At 41.2% G+C, this 22,313-nt stretch overlaps 1 protein-coding gene across 1 annotated transcript in view; it reads left to right on the forward strand.

Moving 5' to 3' along the window:
• POLA1 (DNA polymerase alpha 1, catalytic subunit) overlaps nucleotides 1–22,313 on the forward strand; it is a 340,212-nt gene that overhangs the window by 197,574 nt on the left and 120,325 nt on the right. The window contains exon 35 of the mRNA XM_066356660.1: nucleotides 17,190–17,306. Within this exon, the coding sequence (XP_066212757.1) occupies nucleotides 17,190–17,306 (117 nt within the window). The remainder of the gene's footprint in view (nucleotides 1–17,189; nucleotides 17,307–22,313) is intronic.

The following is a 22,313-nucleotide window of genomic DNA, read 5'->3' on the forward strand; positions in this document are numbered from 1 at the left end:
ACCTCCCTCCTTCCAGCAGTCCATGTCCATGAGGTTTTTTCCTTTTTTTTTTTATCTCAATCCCCCACTCAAGCCAGAATCGTGTTTTTAAATACAGGCCCAGCATGTTGTTTGCCCTTAGTAAGTGTTTGATTTTATTATTTGATCATTTGATTTAATTCATATAAATATGTGAAAGATACAACTCTCTTGGGAGATTTTCACTTTAAAAGTCACTTCAAATGCTATCTTGGCAATGATGCTCCCAGTATTTATACACAGCTAGGATAGAAGCTGGGCTAGATTGAGGCCCGATCCTTTCTGTTCAAGGAATCAGTTTGCCAGACATGTGGATAGCTGTATTGGCACGCCAGATGCCTGGCCCCACATACCACTGTGGTCATTCATGTCCTAGTGATCGAGGCCCGATCCTTTCTGTTCAAGGAATCAGTTTGCCAGACATGTGGATAGCTGTATTGGCACGCCAGATGCCCGGCCCCACATACCACTATGGTCATTCATGTCCTAGTGATCGAGGCCCGATCCTTTCTGTTTAAGGAATCAGTTGGCCAGACATGTGGATAGCTGTATTGGCACGCCAGATGCCCGGCCCCACATACCACTATGGTCATTCATGTCCTAGTAATACTACAAATGTAGCAGTAGGGCAGGGAGTCTCCCTTCTTTCCTATTGGTATGGAAAATGCCTCAGGTGTTTGACCCCTTAATGTAGGGGGCTTTGATAGTATGTTCAATAATTGTGTCGTTCGGCCAGTTCATATAGCATCTCAGACCTTCTCTCTTCTCTACTGAATTCATAAAATCCGTTCTGTTCCAGGAGACTTTCCTTCCTCAGTGATAGTTTGAAGTCCAGTGCGTAGAAATGTTGATCTCTCTTCTGGCTTCTAATACGCAGGGCCTTCTAGGCATGTTCTCAGGGAAGGAGAGTTGATTGGGGGGAGGACTTCTCTGTTCTTCGTGAATTCATGACCTATTCCAGCCCCATTTTCAGCTTCTGTGGAGAAATACTCAGTGACTGCACTTTGAAAAAAGTCAAATTCTTTAGTTTTATCATGGAAATCACAGATGAGCTGAAGGGACTCTTTTCCTGTCGACATCTCAGAAGCCCCCGAGTGGAATGAGACAGAGGGCAGTGGCCTCGTGAGTGGCCTGGCAGGCCTAAGGCCATCCCAGCATCCACGGGAGGCGTGTCAGCCGCGCTGCACATGGCGCGACATGAAAGTAGACTCAAACCTGTTAGAGGATCACAGCAAGTTCAAGAGAGCTGCGGAATTGAAGCCAAAGGTTTTTCTGTGAACATGTTTCAATAACACATGAAAACATCTGCTAAGGGTGGGTGATATTTTCTCTAGGTATCCTTATACTTCTTCCAATTTAGAAATTGTAGGCCCTGGGAGTATGTATTCAAATCCTGAGTAATATAAGTATTCAGAAGGGCATAGAGTATTGGGGCATTGAAAGGGTAGCATAATGGGCAAGTGCCAGGATCAGCAGCTGATGTATGTATGTATATATATCTTCAGCCTTCTATCCCAGCACTGTGCCTTAGTCTGGCTTCTAGATGCTTTACAGCTTGATAGCGTGTAGCTTTTAGCCTCACAATCTATACTTATTAAACCTGATTTGTATAAATGCATGCCCATTTTTCACAGCCACACCATGGAACACTTGCTAAACCACAGATTGCTAGATGATGCCCCGGAGTGTTCGATTCTGGCTCTAGGGTGGGGCCTGAGAAGCTGCATGTCTAACCTGGTCCCAGGTGGTGCTGATGCCGCTGGCCTGGGCACTGCACTTTGAGAACCACTGCGTAGATGCTCACTGAGGTATACTACGAAGCCAGGGGCAGCTGAATGAAAACAGTAATAACATGAAATCCTAACTTAATAATGGTAGAGTAATGAGATTTCCTTAAGAGGAAATACTTTCAGTGATGGAACGTGTATATTTTCCTAATGTGTTATGGCTAAGTCATGAAGGCTTTTATAAGGGGAACCTCAAGTTCATTTTTAAAAATTTTGTCCTAGAATTAGAGGATTCTTGAGCTACAACAGACCTTACAACCGTTTAGTCTGATCTAACACCCTTTTTTATGAAAGAGGAGACTGATGCCCCCAAAGTTGAGTGAGATCTCTTCAACTTCACCTATTTTTTAGAGGCAATGTCAGGGAAAGAAGACTCTGTTAGGCCAGGGGGCTTTCAGGAGGACTATTCCCCCAATATAAGGGGAACCATTTTAGTATTTAGTCAGCCATTCACGATCCTTAAGTTAACTTCAGCCCCGAAGTAGATTTCAGGCCTTTTCCCCCAAAGGTCTGTAGTAATTTAATATAATAACATTTCTTCCACTTGTGGGGATCCTTTGGTGACTTGGGGCCACAGCCCTAGATTCTTGGGAAATCTTGTGCTAGAGGCAGCCCACTGAAAATCTTGATAAATTCCAAGTTTTGGAAGTATTAGCTATTGTAATTAGATAAGAAAAAAAATAACATATAGGGAAATTCCCACAGAGAAGATGGCCTACCAGTTATTAAAAAATTTTAAGAATTTAGGGTAATTAAAATATTTGGGTGCTCTCATGATTTTAATGGAGCCAATATAGAAAGTCCAGAAATAGTACTAAAGTTGCACTTAGTTTTATATAAAGGGGTGGTTTATATTAGTAGGGAATAGTCATTGGGGGAGGCAGTTGAATTTCTTCCTTGCTTCAAAACAAATTCCATGTGGATCAAAAATTTGAACTTTAAAAGTGAAATTATAAAAGTAATAGATCTTTTTAATAATGTTTGAGTTGGGAAGACTTCTTGAAACAACACAGTTTCAGAATCTGAAAAGGGAAAATAGTGATAAATTTGACTACAGAATTTAAAAGTAAAAATTGCTGCAGTACAGAAAATTATACACACACACCATCAAATCAAAAGGAGAATGATGAGCTGGGAAAAGGATTCGCAACCCTTGTAACAAACGGCTAAATTCCTTCACATATAAAGCGTTCTTGCAAATCAAGGGAAAAAAGACCAGTAATCTAGTAGAAAAATAGGTAAAGGACAGAGACAGGCAATTCCTGGAGAAGGAAATGCAAATGGCTTATAAACATAGGTAAAGATGTTCAAGCTGGCTCTTAAGTTCTGAACTGCAAATGAATACCGATTTTCACCTATCAGAATGATAAAGATCTGAAAGCTAGGTCGTAGATGGCGTTAGGCAGTACAGGCACGGGTGTAGGGAAGGGAGTACTCAGACTCTGCTAGTGGGTTTGAAAACCCGTATACCCTCTTTGGACTACAATTTGGTGACATCTGTCAAGTTTCTAAATCACCGTGCCATTCGACTCAGCAGTTCCAACTTGGGTATTTCTCCTTCCAGACGTACGGTACTTAAAAATGTTGTCAAAGGTATAATATGGTCATGTTCCTTGCAACATTAGTAATAGTAAGAGAGCAAAAACAACCTAATTGTTGATCAGAAGAGGATTCGTTGAAGCATTACAATCAAAACTAGAATTCTGTGCAGCCAGTAAAAGGAACATTGCAGGTCTACATATACTTATAGGGTATAATTTCTTCTACTTTTAAGTGAAAAAAAAGCAAGATTTAGAACATGTACATGAAACATTTCCATTTGTATTTTTTAAAACAAGAGGAGAAATAGTCAATAGATTTTACTTAACCCATTCTATCCAAAATATTTCAATCTGTAATAAATCTTAAAAATATCAGTAAGATATATTATCTTTTTTGGACTGAGTCTTTGTATGTTTTGTACTTGTGACACATCTCAGTTTGGACTAGCCAGCCACACTCCAGGTGCTCGGGAACCACACACAGCTATTGGGTCGCGCAGTAAGCAGAGCAGGTTGGGGGCAGAGCACTGGGTAGAAATTCCGAGCCTGGCTGGTCCTACAACTGTGAGGGTGCACACGGAATCTATACTTTATCCTGGGCTTCATTTTCCCCAGAGTCTGAAAGCTTAGATGAGAGCTCTAAAGTCCCGTTCAACTTTAAAATTTAGGGTTCACATATATTCACATTACTTGTCAAGTCAAAATGTAATTGTGCTTGTTTTCATAGACAGTATTTCCACCAGCACGCCTAAAATCCTGTCTTCCTAAGTGATGCAAACTTCATTTTGTAGGGACTGTATCATTATCATTGGAGTAAGGTTCTCCATTTATTGGTTTGTTTAAAGGAAGGATTTACTAAGCAGCACGCATGATGTCAGCCATGTAGGAATCGGTCTGTTTTTAAAGTCTGCTTTGAGGGGTTGCTGATTCTAATGCTGCACCGAGGACTTGGGGAGAGTAAACGAGAGACCCACGTATCTAAAGAAAAAGTAAATATTGAATGAGTAAGTGTTGAGAGAGGTTTTTAAGTACAATTCTATTTATAAAGTGTATTCTTCAGAAAATAGTAAACCAGTAGTTTTCTTTGAACAAGAGAGAATGAGGATCATATAGACTGTGGCTCTCAACTGTGGTCACTCATCCGAATCACTTGGGTTACTTTTTAAAATCCCAATTCCCCATTCTGTACCGCAGACCAGTGATTCTTAAAGTGTGCTCCCCATGTCAGCAGCAGGAGCAGCGACAGTATCACAGGCGAACTTGTTAGAGACGCAAGTTCTCAGGCCCTACCCAGAATGCTCTCGTGGTTGCGCATGCACAGCCAGAATTGATTGTTCTAGAACGAGGAGTCAGGGCAGGATGGCAGGTGGGTTTAAAGGAAGGATTTACTAAGCAGCACGCATGATGTCAGCCATGTAGGAATCGCTCTGTTTTTAAAGTCTGGTTTGAGGGGTTGCTCATCCTATGTGGGCATTGTAGATGGAATGCAGCCTCCCGCTAGGTATTTGCCATTCCCGATTTTGGGATTTGGGTAATTTATTAACATCATAGAGGGTTGGATGTTGCAATTCACAAATAGAAGTTAAGCATCCTGTTCAGTTGGCCAAAGAGGAGAAAAGGAAAAAAAAAAAAAGCCCACTGGAACAGAAGCCACAAAAGGTTGGGGCAGGAGGGATCAAGTATACCAGGTACAATGCTACAGGCGAAGACATTCCAGATATCTTGAAGTTCCAGTGTCATGGGGACTTTACACCCACTTTATGATCTGTCATCAAGTCTTTTTGATTGAAACATATGGAAGGCTTGTTCAACCCTTTATTACTTGGCATTAAAGGATACATTTCCTCCTAATTGGACTTTTGATAAGAAAGAACTTAACACAGGTATGGTAAATTCAGAATGAATTAAGCCAGAAAATAAAATATATTTTCCAAGGGTAAAGAGGTTGGCACTGACTGAGGAGTTCGTGTGTCACTTTCTTTTGATTTGTACTCCTCCAGAGAAATCACGGTATCTGTCATTTCAGAGGCATATCCTGGAGAATGTTATATTATGATTTCTCTAAGCTGAATCTTCGAGATCTGTCTGGGAGTTTTCAGCCCTGACAAAATAAGAACGGACCTATTACAGTATCAGGTTCATTTGATTTTTCAGAAGTTAGCGGAAACGTGCAGATAGGCAGGCGGGGGACAGCGGGCTGTGTTGAGTGCATGTGGAGCTGCTTATTTCAGATCTCCGCGCTGTAACTTCTACCCAGCCCTTTCTCTGTGTGTTTTTCTCTTCTCTAGCGAAACATTACATTTTACATGGGAAAAGCCCGTTTTGATCGTTTCCAAAAAGCTAGGCAGTATCACAGAATTCGTGCCTCTTAGAAAGCACGGCTCCTTCACTATAAAATAGAACTTGCCTTTCATACCCGAGTAAAACAATTCTGATAGAACTTTTCTAATCATCAAATTTATCACAGGAAAGATAGTACTATTTTTGAGACGACATTTATGTGGATTTTTGTATTAATTTCTGAGTACCGAGTTGATATTTTTAGATTGTTTTGTGAATTGGGCTCTCTCCGAGTATAAAGTGGTTTTCAGCACATTGGTGATATTGTTGAACATCTTCCTCAAATAGCAAACACATGCATTTCAACAGCTTTTTGGACAGAAGCACAGTTAATAATTATTTACAGGAAATATGTATGGTTCTCTCTTTTTTTTTAATTAACATTAAAGAGAACCTCTTCTGTTCTGGCACAGAAATGATGAAACTTCCTATCGGCGTGTAGACTTAACCTTGTATTGCCAAGAGGAAAGAAGTGGCTTTTCTGCGAAGCTCAATAGTTTTTACTTTATTGTCTGCTACGAAACAGCTGCTGAGATCAGGAAAATGCCATCTCATCATTGAGCCTGGGGTGACCAGAAGAGGCAGGGGAAAATGACTGTAGCTCTCCGTCTGCCCTGGCTCTCCTCCCTTCTCTCCGTTTTCTCTGTCTTCTCTGTCGGGAAGAGCAGGAGAACAATATTCTGCAATTAAGGATTCCATTAAGTTGAAGAAAAGAGCAAATGGGGGATGTTTGTTCTCCAAGCTGAAAAAATTTGTCTCGGGTGGGGGGGATACTGGTAGTGGTATAGCGAGAGGTGGGTGGAGAGACCAAGTCAGGGCTGTTTGTTGAATATACTGTTAAGGACTGTTACCATCCTAATTAATCAAGTTAGAAATTACAGCTGTAGTCGGTTTCCCCCCAATTCTTGTTATCAATTTTCTTCTCTTTTGAGACAAAGCAAATATAAATTTTGTGTTCATTTGTCATTCGTTCTTTGACTTCAGCATCTCTGAAAATAACAATGTAGCACAAAAGCCCAGTATTTACCTAGTTGTAATGTGGGTTGCCATGGTGTTTTGCAAATTATTGCAATTATGTTCACCATGCGAGTCGCCCTTGGTAACTGGCGAAAAAACTGATAATCCTGTTTTGAACAAAAGGTCAAATTGCTGAATAGAAAGTCTTGATTAACTAAAAGATGTACAAAGTGGAATTATTTCCTACCATTCAGAACTAGTTCTTGATCGGGTTTGGGGGAGGGGGTGAGTAAGTACATCTGATTACTGAAGTACAAAGCATTGAAAGGATGTTGTCTTGAGCCTTTCATGTAGTCTTAATGGTGGCTTTTTTGTCAAATTTACCCATTTGTGGCATTGAAAGAGGCAGCTGCATTTAAGCTGGAGAGACGGTGCTTTTTCAAGAGTTCAGCGCATGAAAAGTTCTCAGCAGTATCTGCAGTTTACTAGTAGCCCCTGGTCTATTAAAACTGATGTGCCGCATTTGAGTCCATTGCTCTCAGTACTTATGAACCCCTCTGGCTGATGATCTAATAAAGTGCTCTTACTGGACAATCTCTGATCAGCTCCTTAAAAAGGAGCTTGGGGGAGGGGCCGACGGGAGAAGCCTCACAGACAGACCTTGGTTAAGCCAGAAGAGAGATGAGTGGCTATAAACCGAAAGTTTTGTCACAAAGATAATCTGTGCTAAGGTATTTGCCATGGGGTTTGGGGTTTTGTGCCCCAGATCCTCTAAGCTGTGATCATGTTTTCTTTTTGTTTTGTTTTTTTCTTGTTTTTTTTCTGGAAGGAAATCTTAATTTTATTGCACACTGAATAAGAAAAGATGAGAAATATCTTTTTGAAATTCAGAAATCCACCTTTGGGGATTTGTTTCTTAAATTACACGCATTCATAAACTCCCTGATTCTATGTTTATGTAAAACCAACAGTTTCCCAGGTTACATCCCAAGGTCGGGAAGATTTCTCCTCTTCCGGATCTGGCAGAGCGGCAGGGTGGGGGGGGTGGGGGGGGGGGAGAGGGGGAGTGGGGGGGTGCATTTCCGGGGGGGTGCCTCTTTTTTTTATGGTCACCTGAAAAAATCAGTTCTCAAAACTTTTGAGAGTGTGTGAAAGTGGCATGAAAGCAAGGCAAACCTTAATAAGTTTGTGAGTTTACATTCTGCATCACCTAGCAACCCCTGGCTCAGCCAGATCTCTCGTCTCCCCTTAGTTCTGTTTACAGACTATTCAAACAGCCCTTCGAAACCATGAAAGATATTCAGTTTCATTAGTACCATTCTCAAGGAGAAAATAATTAAAGTTAAATGAACAAACATTACCCGGTGATGGTTTGAACTTCATTCTGATTTTAAGATGCCCTTTGAGACAATTGCACATTATCGTTCAGCTTGAACATTTGTCGCTTCGTGCGTATCACATTAAACCATACCAGTAAATTGTAGCCTGCAAACAAACAAACAATAAAAACTACTTTTAGCTAGATTTGAGCGAAGAAAGACTGCTTGAAATAAGGTTCTAGCCATATCCTCCTGATTGAATTTTTAAAAACTTGATTCCTCCCCTGAACATGAGCTGATCTGTGTGTACACTGAATAAAGGCAGGGAGGGGACATGGGGAACAAAGCAACTCCCTTTAAAATTGGTTTATTACCTACCTCCAGAGAGCCAGCGTCATAAAGGAAAGGGTACATCATACTCCATAGAAGGCTGTGTGGATTGCAGTGAGTGGCTTAATTTAATAAATTATCCTAATATCCACTAATGCGTGCCCTGCCACTTTCTCCTTCAGAATTGCTTATATGCTTAAATTGACCTATTTTTGCAATTTCTGAACTAAGAGAGTATATTTTAAAGGAAAAACTATCTTATGTGCCTTTTTTGTTTATAAAGCACATTCCCAGAAACTTCATCTTGGTCACAACGAAACACATGATATATATATAGCTCAAGATATTTTGCAGATGTATTAGCACTTTGATTATATTGAAAGCTCTTGTCAAAACTGATTTCCCTCATTACTAAGAGTTTTCTGATTTTGAAAACAATACCTGCTGTAGAAAGTTTGGAAAATGCATACGGAGAAGAGCGCGCCTGGAGGTGCCAGCGACGCATTTCAGAGTGTTTCCTTCCAGTCTTTTTTTTTCTAAGTACATATTGATGAAACTCAACCTTGAGTTTACTTTTGAAGTTTATTTCTTTGTGTACATAGTGAGGGTGACGTTTTTTGTCAAGAGTGAGAAGGCTTGAGAGCAGGGGTGGTAATGGAAGTAATTAAATTTTCTTAGAGCCTTCATCACTAAAATAATACTATAAGGACCAGCGTAGCCATTTTTCCATCTCATTCCATTTGATTCTTTTTTCCTTTTCCTTGCAGAAATGACTGTGTGCCTTAACTGGCACATCCCATTTATAAGCTTTCATGTTGGAGAGTCAGACGTTCACTGCGGTTGGAATATTACATCCCCAAGTCACTTGTAGCTTCACATAGGAAGAGAAGTCTTTTGTGAAAAGATTTGTAATACAATAGAGATTAATGGGATGTGGAGAGGAAAATGCTTTCAGTTTCTCATAAAGTGAAAGCAAGGCTGCTCACAAATCTTGTATTCTTATTATTTGTATTTTGTTACATCTCTAACATCTACAGTACATGGCTGGGTTGCACGAGCTCTTTGTGCTTTGTTGACAGTTGACAGACAAAGCGAAATTATTCCTGAAGCAAGGTACTGTGTACTTAGTTGTGACCTATTATAGCCTAAGAATGTAGCTTGCTTTTGAGTTGGATGAATAGGGAGAGTATTTTATAGAATAGGCTTGAATGTACTAAGAGAGATTTTTAGCTGTCCATACAGAAAGATACATGTTCACCATTGAACTTTTTTCCTCCCCAAATGTAATTTTCCATATAAAGTCATTTTAAGTATATTTTCCCCAGTTGCTTGCACAGAGACAATTTTAACTGCTCCAGTATTGTCCTACAGTGGTAAAATAAAATTGCTAGTAATTGTTGGCTTTCTCTGCTCACAGTATAGCAGGAGAAGATGGTTTTGCATGGGGATCTTTAGTGTCTCTCAGGTACATCTTCTGAGGCTCAACCTCTGATTACAAATTAAAATGACAAGGCTATGGTATTGGATTTGATGTGAGGCAAAGCAGAACAGCTTGCTAATTTCTCCTGTAATAGACAGTTGCTGAGGTTGGAATCCGTCCACTTGTAGTGCTATTCTATGTGTTTGAATGAGGAGCACTGTTTGCACCTAACCTATCATAACAGTTTGGGGGTGCTCCATTATCCTTTCAGCAACCCGATGGCAGAGTCTAGTCCTTGCACAAATGATAAGATCAATACATTTCAAATAACTTGGATGAAATCAAATGTGACTGTTCTTTGAAAGAGATGTCTTACTTTCAAAATCAATTTTAATAATATTCAGAATGCTTACATTGAGCAACAAGGCACTTTCCCCATCTGTTTTTTTTTTTTTCGTTTTTTGATAATTTTGTTTAAAATACTTTTGTATTAACTTTGGTAACAGTTCGTTTCTATATGTATTTTTCCGGTGTTGCTCTTTCAAATTCTACCCTGGCACCTCTCTGAGACTTAATAATCACTCTTTGACATGCCAGCATGCTGCAGTATGGAGAATTTAACTGTAAATGCAAAATCGTGTTCCTGTTAAAACTTCCCCTGGAGATCTTAGAAAAAATTTCTCCCAGTTTTGGGCGCAAATGTGGGTCAGAAAGCAATTTGTTTTTTGATATTTCTGGAAATCCCAAATCACAACATGTCATTCTTCAAAGGCAGCTGTGGGCCCATACCGTGCACTGTCTATAAGAAGACCCATTTTACGCGGGGGATAATTCTATGACAGAAAAATGTGACTACGAGGGAACCCCAGAACATTTATAAATGGTTTGGTGGTAAGAGCATCTGGTATTCTCAAAGTGCATCTAGTTTGGGGAGAAGGGCAGTCAGGGCCGTTACAGATAAATAGTAATGATATGATGAACTCTGAGAGCACACGTGCCGGCAGACCTGGCCCTGTGACCCTGTCATCACGTGCCTGGAGAGCCTTCACATGTCACTGCCTTACCGCATTGTGTATTGTGTTCTCTCTTGAAAATCTCTGTGAACGCCACATAAAGCAAAGAGCACCTCTTCTTCCCTCACCATCCATTTTGCCATCTATAACTTCAAATCCACTATAGTTTAATCAGGGAAAACCTGAACATTTCACTTACGTCAACTACATAGTTGTATTATTTTGCAACCATATTGAAATGTAGCTCTGCCTAATTGTACTGGTTACTCAGTGTTTGGATTCTCCATTTGCAATAACACCAGGTGGAAACTGACCCAGCTCTTCCCTGGTTGCAATAGTAGTCTGTAATAGTTCGTAGTCAGCTGTAGCCCGCTCTGTTGTTCCCCAGTCCTGGAGGCATAAGTAGGGTGATATTTACACTTACTGAACTCTCTGTGGGCTTTCTTATTTGATCCTCTTATCTCTGATAGAATATGTGTTATTACTTCCTGTTTTATAGACAAGGAGACCAAGGCTCAGAGAGAGATGCGGTGACTTAAACAATATGACCCATTAATAAATGGGAGAGGAAACTGCACTCGTGTGGTTTTCCCTAACTTCAGTTCCATATTCTTGACTGAGTGTGAACCTTTGTGCTATTGACTGTGGAGAACAGTACCGATTCCAGTGCAGAACACTGTGTGCTCACTTGTAGCTGAGATACAGGGAGATTCACTGGGGTCGGGAACATTTCTTTTTTTTTTTTTTTTTCTTTCTGAAGCTGGAAACGGGGAGAGACAGTCAGACAGACTCCCGCATGCGCCCGACCGGGATCCACCCGGCACGCCCACCATGGGGCGACGCTCTGCCCACCAGGGGACGATGCTCTGCCCCTCCTGGGCGTCGCCATGTTGTGACCAGAGCCACTCTAGCGCCTGAGGCAGAGGCCACAGAGCCATCCCCAGCGCCCGGGCCATCTTTGCTCCAATGGAGCCTTGGCTGTGGGAGGGGAAGAGAGAGACAGAGAGGAAAGCGCGGCGGAGGGGTGGAGAAGCAAATGGGTGCTTCTCCTGTGTGCCCTGGCAAGGAATCGAACCCGGGTCCTCCGCACGCTAGGCCGACGCTCTACCGCTGAGCCAACCGGCCAGGGCGGGAACATTTCTTAGAAGAATGAAGTGTAGTGCTCAAGGATGAGGCATTTTAGGCCGAGATCTACAGCATGAGGAAAGATAAGGAGGTGGCCATAGGCAAAACATGATGAAGGTAGAAAACAAATCGGATAGGGCAGAGTTTGTGCAAGAGAATGATGAGAAAGGAAGAATGGGAAGAGGCTGTAAAGATTGGAAAGCCAGACCAAAGTGTGTGTTCTTAATACTCTACGGAAAGTACGCAGTTGAGTGATGGGAGTGGAGAGGCCTTGGGAATCCACATTCGCCTGTCTTTGCATTGGACGCGGGAGAGAACTGAGTCAGGGAAACCAGGTAGGGGCTATAGCAGTTCATCTGTTCTGAGGCCTGGGTTCGGATATGGCTGTTGGTAATAGGACTGTAAGGCCAGGGGGCAGATGAAGTGACTGGTTGGAAATGGGAGGGGAAGGACCCCAGCACATATTTGATTCAAGAGTAAGAATTACTGTGAATTTTAGACCCCTTCCTTATTATTTCCATGAACTTGCTCTTGTGCATTTTTATTTTACTGCTGCTATTCATTTCATTTACAGAACTCCCCCCTTATCCATGGAGGACATGTTCCAAGATCCCCAGTGGATACCTAAAACCACAGATAGTACTAAAACCAATATATAGATATAGATATAGATATAGATATAGATATAGATATAGATATATTTTTCCTGTACATATATATCTGTGATAAAATTTAATTTGTAAACTTAGGCACAGTAAGAGATTAACAACAATAACAACAACATAGAAAAGTTATAGCAGAATACTGTAATAAGAGTTATGTGAATAAAGTTTAAACAAAATAAGGGTTACTTGTCCAAAAGCACTGTGGTACCTCCACAGTCATCTAATAACCAAGATGGTTACTAAGTGGCTAATGGGCAGAGTGTTAGACAAAGGGATAATTCACGTCTCTGGTGGGATTGGAGCGGGACTGCACGAGATTTTATCACACTAAGAATGGCGCGCAACTTAGAACTTACATATTGTTTTCTTTCTGGAACTTTCCATTTAATATTTTTAGACTGGGGTTGACTGTAGGTAATAAACCACGGACAGCGAACCTGTGGAGAAGTGGCGGGGCCGGGGAGACTACTGTATTCAGAAGATATTTCTGAGTGCCTCTTACGCACCGCATTTCCAGGTCTGGATGTTGTCTGTGCGTGCATCCTTCTAAAAGTACAAATATATACAAATAAATAGCAGTTTGTGTTTAAGGGGCAGCCCCCAGGAAAGCCTCACTTTCTAGTGGAAATCAATACCTTTTTAGCATGTACAGACAGAAGCATTTTAGTTGAGGCCACAGAAATATAATTTAGCAATCAGAACCAATCAGCATTTGACGCAGTTTTGTACACAATGATTTAAAGGAATTAGTAATGCTGAGACTAAAACAACAGGTGACAGATCTTGGCATTTTTGGAAAAAAATTGTTTTCCTATTGGTAAGCTGGCTTCACCTCTTTTGAATGCTCTACTTATCAACATGGCTGTGGGACCATCTGTAAACTTAATGTTTTTATTTTATTTATTTACTCAAACACACACGCAACACATAATTCAGAATATTTTTATTTTTGCGAACACCCCCAAATTTGTATATCCATAAAAGGAGGATGCAGAAATTTGTGCATGAAAATAAAAAATATACAAAGTATGTCAGTGACCTTATTTCTGTTGGTTATGACAGTGGGGCCCTTTGATATGGCACTGCATGATAAAATGACGTATTTGAATGGCAGACAACATCCTTACACTGGTTCTGGAGATTTTTATTAAAGCTCAAACATTTTTATAGGTTGGGCTTCCAAAGAACTACACTGTATTAAATTTTTTTTCTTATATTGACTTGGCAATGCAGCGTTGAGCTGTACCTTATTTCCCACAGTATGAAAGGAAAATAAGTTTAGTTTTGTCCCTGTGAGCGATAATTCAAAGTGAATTTCTACAGTGTTAGTATCTTCATTCGCTTTAACACCCATGCATAGTAAAATTCACTGCGAGATCTTGCATTGCCTGATTTGCCCCATCGTGAAATATTTTCAAAGACCTGGCATGTTTATTTTTAGCATCACAAATGTTCTCTGAAAGGCTGATTTAGTAAAGTCAGTTATTATTTGTTGGGGGGACAAAGGGTTAACCCAAATGTACTTGACACAACTGAATGGAAGCAAAGCACATATTGAATATGATTAGGGCCTGTTTGTCCCATAGAAGAGTTTTGTTTAAAATAGACCGGGACAAAGGCTTAATTATCAAAATAAAACAAGAGGCATAAAGAGCTAGAGGCTTTTGATATTTTTTCAGCCCCAGTTCCCTTCACCTAGTTATCAGCATGTTTAATTTCCATGCATAATAGCACTAGTTATTGTTGTCATTTGTGAAGGGAGATTAACAGATAGTAAGTACAAACAAACCCAAATAAGTACTGAATAGAGAGAGGTGGCAAAGAAGAAAAGGCCTCTTTATCATTAATTATAACTGGTAGGAAGTCTAGACAAAATCTATTATCTGTTTTCTATCTGCTTTGAAAGGACGGTGAGTTAGGAACTGGGTCGGAAATAGAATTAGCTGTTTGCTTTAGAAACAGGTGAGGTGACAGTGGAGCGTCTCCCTCATTGGCAGCTCACCTAGTGGGTCCTGAAGTTGTAATAAATTGAGGGAAGCAGATTTCAAAAACATCTGAAAATAACCTTAGCTTAGTGAGCAGTATGTTTAAAAAACTAAGAAAAAATAGTGTTAACTTTCAGGTCGTATTCTGGTGCTTAATAATTTGTTGTCTCAAAACATGATAGTTGTTACCTGTCTGCTTACTTTTTAAAAATTATGTTTAGAATTGCTTGAGTTACAGCTATGTTTGGCAGTTTAACTGATTGATATCTCAAAGTGTGTAAAGCCTCAGGTGGTAAATATATAACAAGTCCAAATGAATGATAAAGGAGTTGTCCAGTCCGGCATCTTTTGTACATGGTTTGCTTGAAGTCTACTGTCTCCTTTATTAATATGCATAAATGGTTACTTCCAGAAACAACTAGCCTGGCCTTTAGTGTTTATAGGCTGCATTTAAAATTTAACACTTGCTGCTGCTGCCAGCTCCACTGTCCCCCTCTGCAGTCCCCATGCCTAAATCAGGCTGAACCGAAGTGTTTTGTTCCTTAATTCTGAGGGGCCAGTTGTGAGCTGCACTGTTCACAGTGTTCTTCCAAGGAAATATGTATAAATACATCATTAAATGTACATATCAATTATAAATGCTTTTGAGTTTTAGAAATATTAAAATGTGACTAGAAATGTGTCCCGAAATCAAGGAAATGTGATTCTAGGCCCTGGGGATCGTAACAGACAGTTGCCTAGGATACAGAGCGACTGGCTGTGTTTTCCAGTCTGTGGAGTTTCTTGTGGTAGTTTTTTGTCTAGGACGCATATGGTCCACGCGCCTCCTTCCATCCCTGCTCTGTGTTGTTTCGATTTATAGTTGGTAGCATACAACTTCTTAAAGCCAAACCATACTGATTGGCTTTTTTCTTTGTGTGAATGGACCTTGTTTTCCTATTTAGATTGTGGTCTCCTGAAGCTCCGTACCCGGGGACTCTTTGCCTGTTCTCCACAATATTAAATATAATTCTGTGAGTGTATTAAAGATTTCATAAGGATTCCTTGAGACCCTCTACCTGAAAAGTTCAAATTAAATAATATTACGTAAACTAGTTCAGTCTGTTGACTGAAGGTGGGAATGCAGCTTACTGTGAATTGACTAGACGGATTCTATATTCTTTAAAAGTAGCATATTGTAGTCAACAATTCTACAGTGCACTTTCTCTGGGCGTAAAAGTCATCAGTGGAACTGGAAGAACTGATTGAGATGCTTTCCCTTGAGTTTGGTTGTAGCTACTTCCAAGAAGAGCCTGTTCTGAGGAATGAGGTCATTTAGCACAGCAATGATGGGGACATCCCGCAGCTTTCGATTAATGCTACCTGGCCACATTAATAAGTGGTGGACAAAGGTCCCTAACATAATTAAGTAGCGATCTTAAATATACTGCTCTCCTCTAGGGAGAAAAAAATCCAACAGGGTGCTGAGTCTAGAAACAATGGAACGTTGTCAAAGACAGGGCCCTGCTGGTGGCTCCCGAGTGGGAGCCCATTCAACAAGGGAGCCTGCCTTGTTCACCTTCTACCCCTCATTTGCCTTAGACTTCTACTGCCTAATGCAGGTGGCACTAAAGCCCCCAGAGCCCCTGAGTTTTGCTCAACCCCATTTGGGAAGTCTTGCTTCCCTTGTTTAATACATACATTTTATAGCAAAACAGTGCTGACTTGTGATAATAGGCATATTGTTATCACATCTCTATGGGCAAATTCAGACGAGCAGCCAGGGAGAGCCAATTGCAGGAGAAACTGGCGGCAAAGTGGGCAGTAGCTACTTGAAACCACTGGAAAAGGGTGGCCCCTTGACATTGTCCTTGAAAACATGCCAGCCATGTTTATGCCTCCAGAGAACATGTGTAAAAGAATGTTTTAATTCTACGTGAAAGAGCTGCTTACATTTAGTCAGTGTTTCTCTTATGCCAGATATAGTCCTAAGCACTGTACTATATCACAACCACTGCAACCCTGTAAAGCAAGTACTGTTGTACTCGTTTCATAGAGAAGGAAACTGATCTCAGCAATTTAGTAATCAATAGTTACTCGGCTGTTGGGAGAGGCATTTATTTCTATGGTATATTCTTTACTGTGGTCGTGGTCTGTACTACTGAACTAAAACCACTTGATTTATATCTGGGTGTGATCATATCAGTTTGTTTTTTTTTAAGATTTTACTTTATTGATTTTTATAGAGAGAGGAGATGGGGAGTGAGAAGTAATCGACTCATAGTTGCTTCACTTTGTTTATTGGTTGCTTGTTGCTTTTTGTATGTGCCTTGACCGGGCAAGCCCAGGGTTTTCAACCAACGACCTCAGGGTTCCAGGTTGACACTCTATCCACTGTGCCACCACAGGCCAGGCATAATCATATAAGTTTTGGGGGGAGATATTTTTGTATGTAGGGTGGGGACTAGATTTTAAGAAAAGGCAATAACACCTCGTGTAATCTCTTTTTTTTGTAAAATTGTTGAGTTGCCTAAGTCTTATGTTTGAGGTATAAATCAAATTAACATATCAGGAAAGAAAGGTAAGGAGCTACCTCGGAATCTCTGAGGAAGGTTTGATTGAGATGATGCTATCTGGTAACGGAAGGGGTTTTTATTTGTATTGTTGATGGTGGTGAGAGGACTGAAGTGTTCTCTTTTTTTCTCTGTAGGGCTGGCTGATTTGTGAGGAGCCAACATGTCGAAATCGAGTTCGGCACCTTCCCCTTCAGTTCTCCCGGAATGGACCTCTTTGCCAAGTCTGCATGAAAGCGACGCTTCGACCAGAGGTAAGGGTGGCGTAGACAGTGCGCGGGGACTGTGTGCAGTGGGCTGTGTTTGCCCGCTCCTTAGCGCTATGAAGTAGATATTTGGAATCTGCTCAGTAGAGCTGCCCTACGACCACACGCATCGTTTTAAAATATCCACGCTTCAAAAAGATAACACTTTATTTTTTCACGTCATGAACATTCATGTATTTCTATCTAGGAGAGACTAATTCTCATACAGGTTACTCAGATTTCTTTGGTTGCCACATCATAATTACAAAGAATAGATACCATTCCTTTGCAGAAATTGCTGTTATCTCTGGACTAGATCAGAACCTCTTTCGTAAGAACCAGAAAACCTCCCAAACTAGGACCCTCCAGGGTTTACTTGAGTGGGTTCCATTGTTTCTAAGTAGCAGCAGAGATCAGTGGTTCGCAGGCTTTTTTTCTGCCTTAATATACATACCTGCGCGATATGGCAGACTATCGTTAGCGACTCTCAACTGGGGCGCACACGGTCTAAAAATCTCTTCCTCATCATTTCCTTCAACCATCATTGACCCGAGCACTGTTTCCCAAACTGCGGAGAGAGGAATGTTTGAAGGTCTTCTCTGCAAAGAGGGTTTTGTGATCAAGTACATCTAGCGAACTCTGGGCTAGCCGGTGTTCAACAGGGTGATTGGCGATTGTCTCGGAGCCTGTAAAATGATCGTGTGCGGTCTACCTCGCCACACGTGACTATGTGCCTCCCTTTCCACACTTACCTGGCCCGAGGATTTGTAACGATTTCGGTGAGAAGAGAGCGAGAATAGGAAACCTGTTTGTTTACTTGTGTTTTTAACACAGAGGTAAGGTTCTTGAACTAAATTTTGACTTCAGATCTTTTCATTGGAAATGGTTGATAACACAGACTAGTTTTAGGAAAATGTTTCAGAAAATATATTGTCATTTCATAAAATTTAGCCACAAGTCAGAAAGTACGAATGGCTACCACCATTGTTGTATATGCCCTAATTCTTTGCCTGTTCGTATCTATTTTATGTGTTTTCAGTCATAGTAGAAATACACTTTTTTTTTGTATTTTTCTGAAGCTGGAAACAGGGAGGCAGTCAGACAGACTCCTGCATGCGCCCGACCGGGATCCACCCAGTACTCCCACCAGGGGGCAATGCTCTGCCCATCCGGGGCGTCGCTCTGTCGCGACCAGAGCTACTCTAGCGCCTGGGGCAGAGGCCAAGGAGCCATCCCCAGCGCCTGGGCCATCTTTTGCTCCAATGGAGCCTTGGCTGCGGGAGGGGAAGAGAGAGACAGAGAGGAAGGAGGGGGGAGGGGTGGAGAAGCAGATGGGTGCCTCTCCTGTGTGCCCTGGCCAGGAATCGAACCCGGGACTTCCACACGCCAGGCCGATGCTCTACCACTGAGCCAACCGGCCCGGGCCAGAAATACACTTTTGTATCATGTTTATCTCTTGTCAAGCATCTATCTGTGTTGCTACTTAATTTTCAGTACCAAAACTTAAGTGCAAATTTGACCATTATTGGGCAGTTTAGGCTACTTTCACTATCTCTTTACTAGAAACTGGACAAATTTCCCTGCCTTTTTTTTGTTGTTGTTGTTATTGTTGTTATTTGAAATAGTTTTTAGGATAACTTCTTATCAACAGTACATATCAAAATGCATAAATACAGCCTGACCGGTGGTGGCACGGTGGAGAGAGCATTGACCTGGGACACTGAAGACCCAGGTTTGAAACCACGAGGTCGCCGCCTTAAGCACGGCCTCAGCTGGTTTGAGCAAAGGGTCACTGGCTCACCTGGAGCCCCCTGCTCAAGCCATGTATGAGAAGCAATCAATGAGTAACTAAGGTGCTGCAACGAAGAATTGATGCTTCTTATCTCTCTCCCTTCCTGTCTGTTTCTCTCGCTCTCAAAAAAAAATTACATAAATACAATATGGTCAGGCTTTGAACTGCCAAGTTGCTTTCTTAATGGGTTTTCCCAACTTAACTGAAACCAGCACTTGATGAATGGACCAGTTTTACACCACCGTTGCAGCATTTGAACGTTATTATTCATTTATGTTTAACTAATTTGATATGTGTCAGAGCTCCTTGACAAATTTTGTATATCTTTGATAATTAACAAAGTAGGCTATAGATTTTTTTTAAAACTATAGAACACAAAACAAGAGTTAGCTACCGTAGCAAATTCTTTTTACCTCAGTTTCATTGCAAGACCTGCATCAGCAGGTGCAGAAAGAGAACAAGAGTATATCTACTTAGTGCGAGTCATCAATCCAATTGTAGACTCGAGGAGAATCACCTTGCTTCAAGGACCCATGCTGCCTTTGAGCCTTACCATCTAGCTCATCAAAGTGAAGTTCAGTGAAAATTGAATTACTTCTTAGAAAGTCGGCCAGTTTCATGATTGCGTTCTTGGTGAAAAAGAAATAAAAGGAAAGTTTAAGCTAGTAGATCAGTATCCTCCCACTAAATGTTGATGATGTTACTGGTAGTCATTTAATACATCAGGCATTGATTATTTATTATCTTTTAAATGAGTGAACCAGCACAGGCATTTTGAAATATATTTTTTCTTTCTTTTCTTCTAAGTAAAATGAGGGGAGATAGTGAGACAGACTTCCCCATGCACCCCGACTGGGATCCATCTGGCAACCTCTGTCTGTAGCCAACACTCAAATCAGTCGAGCTCTTTTTAGTGCCGGAAGCCCCCACTGGGACCAGCTGAGCCATCCTTGGTGCCTGGGGCCACACTCAAACCAGTTGAGCCACTGGCTGTGGAACGAGAAGGGGGCGAGGAAGGGGCAGAGAAGCAGGTGGTCACTTTTCCTGTTTGCCCTGACCAGGAATCAAACCCAGGATGGCCACATGCTGGGCTGACTTTCAGTCCACTGAGCCAACTGGCCAGGACTTGAAATAATTTTTTTCCCTTTATATCCTTATCCTCAAAAATGGTGGCATCTTGGGAAAGCATTTATTTAAGTTATCAACCATTCTTCCCAGAGAGAAGCCTTTATAGCTTAGCTCATGGGGTCATATTGCACCTCAGAACATGACCCTTGTGAATAACGGGAGGTTCACAGCATCCTGGTTGTGAACTGCCCGCAGCCTTTCCTCACAGGGACCTTGACAGTAGGACCAAGCCCATTCCTCGGCAGTTTGAGTTGTTAGTGATGAGCCGGGAATTCCTTAATTCTATTTAAGAGTTTCCTAGGCTTTCCTAGTAAGAGGAAAAAGCTACACCTTCCCAGAAATACAGTAAGTCCTCACTTAACATCATCAATAGATTTTATGACTATAAGCAAAATGATGTGTAATGAAACCACTGTGACCATGAGCTAATTGTTAGAAACAAGAGTAAAGCTCCTATGGCATCTCATCAATGTTAGAACAAAGTAACATTATTTGAGGACCTGCTCCAGTTCCAGAGAAGTTCCAAAATCAGTGGTGCTGTGGATAGGATCACTATAACTATCGCGGGCTTTCCAAAGCGTTAATTTTGCAGGATTTTGCTGATCTAGTTTTAGAGTTCTGAATTGCTGTGTCTCAATTGTATATTACTTTCATTTAAGAATTATTTACTGAACACCCGTATTTAGGTACTTTGCTAAATGTTAGGGATATATCAGTGGCAGGACATGTCCTTATTTGTAAAGCTGGTTTAGCATTACCTACATTATATAAAATTGCTATCTGGGCAGAAACAGGCATTGGTCGCTATCCATTTGGATAAAAACGGCTTTCCTAATGCTTGACTAATAGGGACTTGAAACAGGTTCCAGTGTGATGGCAAAGCACTTGCCGCTCACTGAGCCAATCTCATCCTCACATAATAAATCTACTCTCGTTTAGTGCTGGGCTGCAGTTGGCTTGAGTACCTTCCAGAATTGACTTGGAGTACGAAAGCTGGCTCTTCTCCTCGCTCCCGTGGCCAGAATTATGAGAAGAAAGCTAGGACAATTTGGTTCCTAGGGTTTTACATATGTCTCGCTTCTCAGATATCTTTTTTTTTAATCAGTAAAATTTTCTTAGCTTTATGGGAATTTAGCATTATACAAATTGCTGATTGTTTCCAAAGGAAAAATATGTTGGGTATTCTCTGCTACATAGGAAGTGCAAACAAAGACAGGAACGAAAACTTCAAGGCATGCATAAGTTCCTAACTGAATGGAAAACCTGTCTACACTGGTGATAGAAACAAGACTTTCCCCAAGTCAGAGAATAAATATTTTGTTATCCCCTTGTTTTAAGTACATGGTTTTTTGACTTCTTAAGGTAGCCGGATTTCTATGGCTATGTGCAGAACGCACAGGAAACTCTGTTATGTAATTCACCCAGAATAAAGTATAAGTTTACTTTGGTTTTCATTACAGAACTAGGATTTTAAACTAACTTGCAGTTTCTCTTGCTAATTTACTTTTTTTTGGGGGGGGAGACAGAGAGACAGAGAGAGGGACAGACAGACAGGAAGGAGAGAGATGAGATGCATCAGTTCTTTGTTGCAGCACCTTAGTTCATTGATTGCTTTCTCATATGTGCCTTGACTGGGGGGCTGCAGCAGAGCGAGTGACCTCTTAAGCCAGTGACCATGGGGTCATGTCTATGATCCCACACTCAAGCTCAAGCTGGCGATGTTGGGGTCTCAAACTTGGGTCCTCTGCATCCCAGTTCGATGCTCTATCCACTGCGCTCTCTTATCCACCTGGTCAGGTGCTGATTTCCATTCTTGATGTGTAGATGAGAAAATATCTATATGAGACTCCGGGGGCCATGGTAGAAATAATCTGTGCACTCGCAGAGCTCCGGGCAGGAATGCTGCGGGGCAGGAGCTATGTATTGGCGGAGCCCTTTATGCAGTTGCTGATCCAACTAAATTTCCTTTAGGGCACTTAGGAGGAAAGCAGTGAAATGACTTCCAGTCCTACTTTGGGACAACTCAAATATTTCTCACATTATCCTCAGTTGTGAAACTGTTGAAAACTTTTGTAATGGAACATGGGTACCATATT

The sequence above is a fragment of the Saccopteryx leptura genome, chromosome X, assembly GCF_036850995.1.
Source record: "Saccopteryx leptura isolate mSacLep1 chromosome X, mSacLep1_pri_phased_curated, whole genome shotgun sequence".
Classification (NCBI taxonomy): domain Eukaryota; kingdom Metazoa; phylum Chordata; class Mammalia; order Chiroptera; family Emballonuridae; genus Saccopteryx; species Saccopteryx leptura.